This window comes from Porites lutea, chromosome 10 (genome assembly GCF_958299795.1).
Source record: "Porites lutea chromosome 10, jaPorLute2.1, whole genome shotgun sequence".
In the NCBI taxonomy this organism is placed as follows: domain Eukaryota; kingdom Metazoa; phylum Cnidaria; class Anthozoa; order Scleractinia; family Poritidae; genus Porites; species Porites lutea.
Genome location: NC_133210.1, coordinates 31,814,385 through 31,821,021, shown reverse-complemented (window position 1 = coordinate 31,821,021; position 6,637 = coordinate 31,814,385). Strand labels below are relative to the sequence as shown.

The window sequence follows — 6,637 nt, the reverse complement described above, 5'->3', positions numbered from 1 at the left end:
CAACCGTCTTCAACAGTTCCATTGAGTTTAGATACGTACCACTGACTCGCAGAGACACCTAGCATTGAACCAAAGAAAAACACTGATAAAGGCATGTTTTTACCTTTTGTGTACCGGTATCCTGTATACCACAGTCCATCATCCCAGAGAGTCCATCTCTTATGGAAGGCCTGGGTAATATTGTCGAAGACATTCAGACTATTTATAGTTTCATCTTAAGCCCCCCCCCCCCCCCCCCCCGCTCCCTCGTTTGCGATATTTTCATCTTGGCCTGCTGGACCCTGCGGTTGTTGGAATCTGAAGTTTATTCGGGCGTAGTTTCTTTTCAAGATAGTTTTTATTCCAATTTTTTTCACAGTCCTGTCTTTTGCCTGACCTCTTATATGAGTTTGTTATACCACACTTAAATGTCTGTTAGGGAATTACAACTTCCTCTTATAAAAGACTCAGCGTTTATTTGGGGAAGGGTTTTTTACTTCCGGTGCAGGGTTTCCTACCCCTCCCAAACGTACAAATAAAAAATAAAAACAAAAAGAAATCTCTCATTATCCCCAGGACCCTCTCCCCCACTCTAAAAGAAAAATAGAAAAAAAAAAACAAACAAACAAACAAAAGGAAAAATTGAAAAAAAAAAATTGGGATTTGTGTTCTGGCGTAGCGTAACGGTGCTCTCCCGTTTTCCACGAGCCTGCAGGATGGTTCGTTTAAATACATATTTTCTGTTTTGTTCTTTTGTTTACTTCTTCCTCGCCTTGCAGTAAGGATCAGTTTGCCGATTTATGAATTTCACCTGCTGCGGTATTGCGGTCTTTGCAAATTAACGCCGCTTGACCTGTTGAAGCATTTATCCGTTTTAAACGTGGCTTATCAAAATACAGTCAACTCCCGTTATAGCGGACACCCTCGGGACCGCGATTTGGTGTCCGTAATAGCGAGAGTCCATAATAGCGGGGTGCGAGAAAATTTTTATTTTAAACCATATTTACAGAAGGGGGTCACATGTGTGTCCATTTTCATTAACTCCAGTACCTTTTTCAGACCCGCTGTCGCAAGTAAAGACCGTCAGACTTTATTTACAAACAGAACAGAACTTAACAGAACAGGAGTTACGTACCCTTTGTGTACAGTAGTTCTTCTAAACTCATTTTGTGCTATTTTTATTTACTGTACCGGTTATGGCCAGTCCTCAAATTGGAAGAGTTGAAAGCAAAGAGTACTACTCGTGGATGCGAGGCCACCATGCTTACAAGGACATTTTCGAGCCTGTTATTGGTACCACGGTCACTTTGCAGCGGGAACCAGAAAATGCAAAAGATCCGCATGTTGTTGCTTTTGTAGAAGATACTGGACCCATTGTTGGCCATATCCCATTAGCTTTATCGAGAATTGTGTCGTCTTTTTTAAAAAGGGCTATCCACAAGGAAACAGCAGAAATCTGTGGAAAACGGATCAATCGAGGATCTGGCTTGGGACTGGAACTTCCAGTTATTTATAAGATTTACGGCGGAAGGAAATATTTGGACAGACTGGACGAACTTATTCATGGCAGCGAGACTGCAAAGAGGGACTTAAGAGAAAAAGACAAAGACAGTCTCAAAACAGAAAAAATAGACTTTCTATGTGTGCAAATATTCCAAGATGCTGCTCGGTGTCCGCTATAACGAGAGAGAAAACAATAAAATTGTGACGTTGGGACCGAATAAAGTGTCCGTAAGTCCGTAGTAGCGAGAGTCCGTAATAGCGGGAGTTTATTTCAGTCAAACGTTTGTAACTTTCGCCGGGGATTTTGCTGCTGTCCGTAATAGCGGGGTGTCCGTAATAGCGAGGTGTCCGCAAGGCGGGAGTTGACTGTACATAGACATAAGTAATCAGTCTACAAATGAGATATACCCACCAAAAAGCCAAATTGATAACCAAAAGAACAGCCGAACATCCATTAGTAACCGATCGAGGCAACGAACTCCCTCCAAATAACATTGTCGATAATTGTTGTCTTTTATTTCTGGAACCGACCCACGCCGGAACAAGCCAGTTTAACATGAATGTTTCCCGATATAACAGGTAACTGATGCCCGTTTTCCGGGAAAACCTCGTCACGAGGACGGACCGAGGTGGATCACAAGACGGCAGATTCGGACCTCGCCCGTAAATTCTTCAACCGTAAAATCATGCGCGAAATGATAAAAATATAAGCCATATACTAATACTATTTTTATGGCACTTAAGTGTTATATCACTTACCAAGTTTAATACTAAATGACGTTCTAAAAGAAAGTTAGAAAATCCGGTTAGTGCAGACCGGAAAAGGGACCGGAAGCCGGGTTCAAATAATGTAGGTCATTTTTCGTAGTAGCTTATATACAGTAAAAAACAAAGGATACTCAGAAGGCGTGGTTGCTAAACGTTCTGTTCAGAGTTGCAACTTGCAAGCAAGAACAATTTAGCTGTTTATAGGCTATGTGACGAGAAAATTTAAATGTTAAAGGGTAATTCTTGCAAGCTATGCATCCCTCTTTGGCGCCTCATCTTCATGGCGACTGCCTAGAAATTATACAGCAACTGCATCGCTGTCACGAACAGGTTAGTAGTTAAACGTGTTGCGCTGTAAACACGTGCCTGCTTGGCCATGTTCTTGTGATGTATACAAATTTTTTTTTCGCCTTTCTTTGCAGCATCCTGTTGGGAAATTCCTAGGCGAGTGCAATGATATCAAAAGAGCATTGAACAGATGTTTAAAAGAGGAGGTATTTAAGTCTTTTTTATCTGATATCCATTTCACTTCATTAGTTGAGAGGAGATGTGTTATGTAATTCTAACTGTGATTGTGAGGACGAAATTCTCTGGTTTTGTCATATGGTAATATTTGTAGTAGAATTTTTCTAAAAAGAGGTTTTTTAATTTTGATTTTGAACATTGTCAGGGGTGTGAATGATAAATCAGTCAATAAATATGTTTATAAAAATTAATAATAATGAATAAATTGAGTGGTTGTTCATCCAGCCCCGACTGAATTGAGTAACAAAGTGTGACATAACAGAAATGAGAATTTGTGAAATTATGGGATTTGTTGTCATCCTCTATGAGACCAAGATGAAAAATGCTTCTGTACCAAAAATCAGTGTGTTTGCACCAATTGACAGTGAGATACTACAATCTTAGACAAAAACCTTGAAACACTTTGGAAAATTCTGCTCCCTTTTGTTTTCCCCCTCCCTTTTGCAATGTTGTTGTAGCCACGCAACTTTGCAATAACATCTCAACATTGCAGGGGGAAAGGGATGTGCATAGGTGTTTCAGGGATTTTTGGCGAGGATTGTGTGAGGTGTAAAAGGCCATCTGGTTATCATTACACGCTATTCAGACGTGGCGGCATGCTCGAAGAAACAGCAAGCGTGACCTATAGCATAAGGTGTTTTGATTTTAAGGGCTTTAAATGTATGACGAGAATTTCTTTCTTGGCAATCTTTACCGCTCAAATTTTCGAGAACTGTTTCTCATTTCAAGAGAAAAAATTACAATACCAACTTTATTCAGAACAGGGAGCTAACCAAGAAGACAAGGGTTTGGCCAACATTACTAATTTCCAACAGCGGACCCAATGCAGTCAATGCAGAATTGTCTAAGACATGATATCAATGAGAACTGATTTAAATCCAATGGTGAACATATTTTAATTAGTAAGTGGAGGCTTGCATGCCAAATGCGAGAGAAAAGTAATTTTTCACAGAACGGACAAAATGGAAATGAAAAATACAATTCTTAATACCTGCAGTATAGACAAGAAAAAATGTAATAAAACTCGATGGATAACCGTATGCAGCGCCGAATGGAAATTCAGGAAATTCAAGGAAAGAAAACAAATTAACCCGATACTGAGCAACTCACTGAGTTCTATTTAAATAGAACTCGGCCCGATATAATTGCGTGATGCATCTGTTGCGTAATGTAAACAGTCATCGGTTAACCCCCTGTGTTAACACCACGGTTTACCGTTGTTTTTTGCTGTTATTCTGTTTCAAATGTGTGTTTTGTAGCTTAAAAAACGGTTTGATATGAAGTTAACTAAAATTAATATCCAACCCAACTGTTAAGTTCAGATCTGGCCACAGCGTGAATTTCAGGGTTTTTACAACAGTTAACCATACTGTGTAATAAAATAAAGATGTCAACAACGTTACTTTCATATTTAACAACGGTAAACCATTGACCCTTTTCTCCTCGTGAGCAGACCGCAGTAGAAAGTAACAGTCGTACACTTTGGAAACAATGCTGTTATTAAAGACGTTACGTGTCTGCATTTGTTTGCAGATATAAATACGTGCTGCGACTTTTTGAAATCCACTGACACCGAAAAAACCTAATGGTAAACCGTTTGGGTAAACCGTGGCCTGTGCACATTACACAGCACAAGCATAACGGAATTAATTTGGGGCAAGTCCCATTTCAATAGAAATACTGCCAGTTCTAAGTGACCTGCCTAACATTTACCTTCAGAAATTACTCTTATCAAGGAAAAAATACTTCTGTAAATTGGCTGTTCTAGCAAAGACATTTCTTGTGCTAAATCTATGCAGGTCCTAGCACAATTACACTGTTCTAATGCGACAGAACAGCTCACAACTGCAAATTCTGCTCGAATACACTCACTCCCTTTCAAGTGAAAATTTCTTTTCAACACAACTCTTCTCCTTAGACACTTCACCTTCTCCTCTCACATTGAGAAAAAAAAAATCCACATAATTTATCGAACTTCAACAAACGTGTACATCATCATTACAATAGATGTTACAGATGCAAGGCAGGCGCGTAGTCGCCACTAAAAATGTTTAAGTCTTATTTGGCATTTCTTGCGCACGCTCCGAAAATTTCCCGCCACTTCAGACAATCTTAGACAAAAACCTTGAAACACTTTGGAAAATTCTGCTCCCTTTTGTTTTCCCCCTCCCTTTTACAATGTTGTTGTAGCCACGCAACTTTGCAATAACATCTCAACATTGCAGGGGGAAAGGGACGTGCATAGGTGTTTCAGGGATTTTTGGCGAGGATTGTAGCATCCCTATGTTCTGACAACTGCATGCAAATCCTTCAAAGGCCAATTTTAGAGGATTTGTATGGAGTCTTAAATAACTATCTCTGTGCACGTATTAGGTATAAGCAGCAGGTCTGAGAGTAAAACCTCACCAAATTCTTACATGTAAAAGTAAAGGGAGAGTGGCACTATACTGGCCCAACAACCAACGTGTACCATCTCTGATCACAATAATTATTGACTCTATCATTAGTCCGGGTAGTAAGCATTTCCACGCAAGTTATTGCACATCTGCAAGAGCTTTCACAATAACTCAAGTGGATGAGTAATAACTACGGCTGAAATGGTTGCTACACAGGCTACTTGCCAATTCTGATCCACACTTTATTTCAATAATAATTTAATATTGTTAGTTTTATACCTGACTATATCCCCTGGGGTGACAGGCAAGGCTGCATGTAGTAATCATGATGCTAAGAACATGATGTCTCCAAAGGAGACAGGTCTTACTCATGCAACATTTATGGTTTTTTTACATTGTTCCTTTCTTTATTACAGGATTTAAGAAAAAGAAGGAGAAACCAAGAGGACGCAAAAAGAAGGAGAAAGACATTACAAGATTTGTGTTCAGAAAAACAGGAATAAGCACTAGGATTTGTCAACAGAGTTAAACATCAGAGATGCCTCATTCATTTACAATTCAAGTAAGATAAGAGATGTTGGCATTCAGATGATAACCTATTTACAAATTACCTTCTGAAGCATTGCTCTTTCTAGATGGCATGTTTAATTGTCAAAGTACTCTCTTTGACATTTTTATGACAATTTTTGTCAACAGTACAAATAACGGCAGAACATTCTGAGTACCTTTAAAGTCATGCCAAAGGGATTACTATCAGACTGCTGGAACCTTAGCATGTTTTGCACTACTAAAATGGATAAATTGTGAGGAGCATTGTCATGAATCATACTTACCAGTAACTAGTACGAGTCACAATTAAAAATGAACAATTTTTGTTACTAGAAATTGGATTTCTTTTTGTGATTACTTAGTATGAAAATGGTAATTAGTATGAAAGTCTGAAATGTTACATTTACAGTATTACCATTGTGAATACTGTACTTAAAATTTGAAGCATGTCATCTTTATAGTCTGTTAATTTCAACAGATCTGCTTATACAGATACATGTACAGAAGAAAACCCATTCCAACAATTTTGGGTAACAATAATTATTGTTGGTCAGCAACAAATCCCAAAATATTTGGTTAAAAACTAGTTTTGTTAGACCCTAGTAATGTTAGTTGTTGGATATTCAGCAATGTTCTTGCACTGTTGAGTCAATTCCTGGGGTAGCAATATTGAACATTCCGCTGAAATAACATCACAACATTGTTGCCTGATATTTCTTGCAAACAACAGCAACTGTAATCTTCAATCATAGGGATCCCTAAAGCTCTGAAACTATAAAATCCAGGGAGCATAGCATGTTTCTTTTGTGAATGGCTTACGTCACCAGCAGGGGTCATCTAGCACTGCTGGAACACAGCCTGTTGTTGTGTGAAAGACTCAGCTTAATATGATTGACAGGTATCTCGATCCTCACCAC

At 38.8% G+C, this 6,637-nt stretch overlaps 1 protein-coding gene across 1 annotated transcript; it reads left to right on the top strand.

Moving 5' to 3' along the window:
* The first annotated feature begins 2,379 nt into the window (after positions 1 to 2,379).
* On the top strand, positions 2,380 to 6,056 carry LOC140951200 (COX assembly mitochondrial protein 2 homolog). The gene is made up of 3 exons (XM_073400429.1): positions 2,380 to 2,580; positions 2,673 to 2,744; positions 5,588 to 6,056. The coding sequence occupies exons 1-3, from the start codon at positions 2,503 to 2,505 to the stop codon at positions 5,672 to 5,674; spliced, it is 237 nt and encodes a 78-aa protein (XP_073256530.1). The 5' UTR covers positions 2,380 to 2,502; the 3' UTR covers positions 5,675 to 6,056.
* The last annotated feature ends 581 nt before the right edge of the window (positions 6,057 to 6,637 follow it).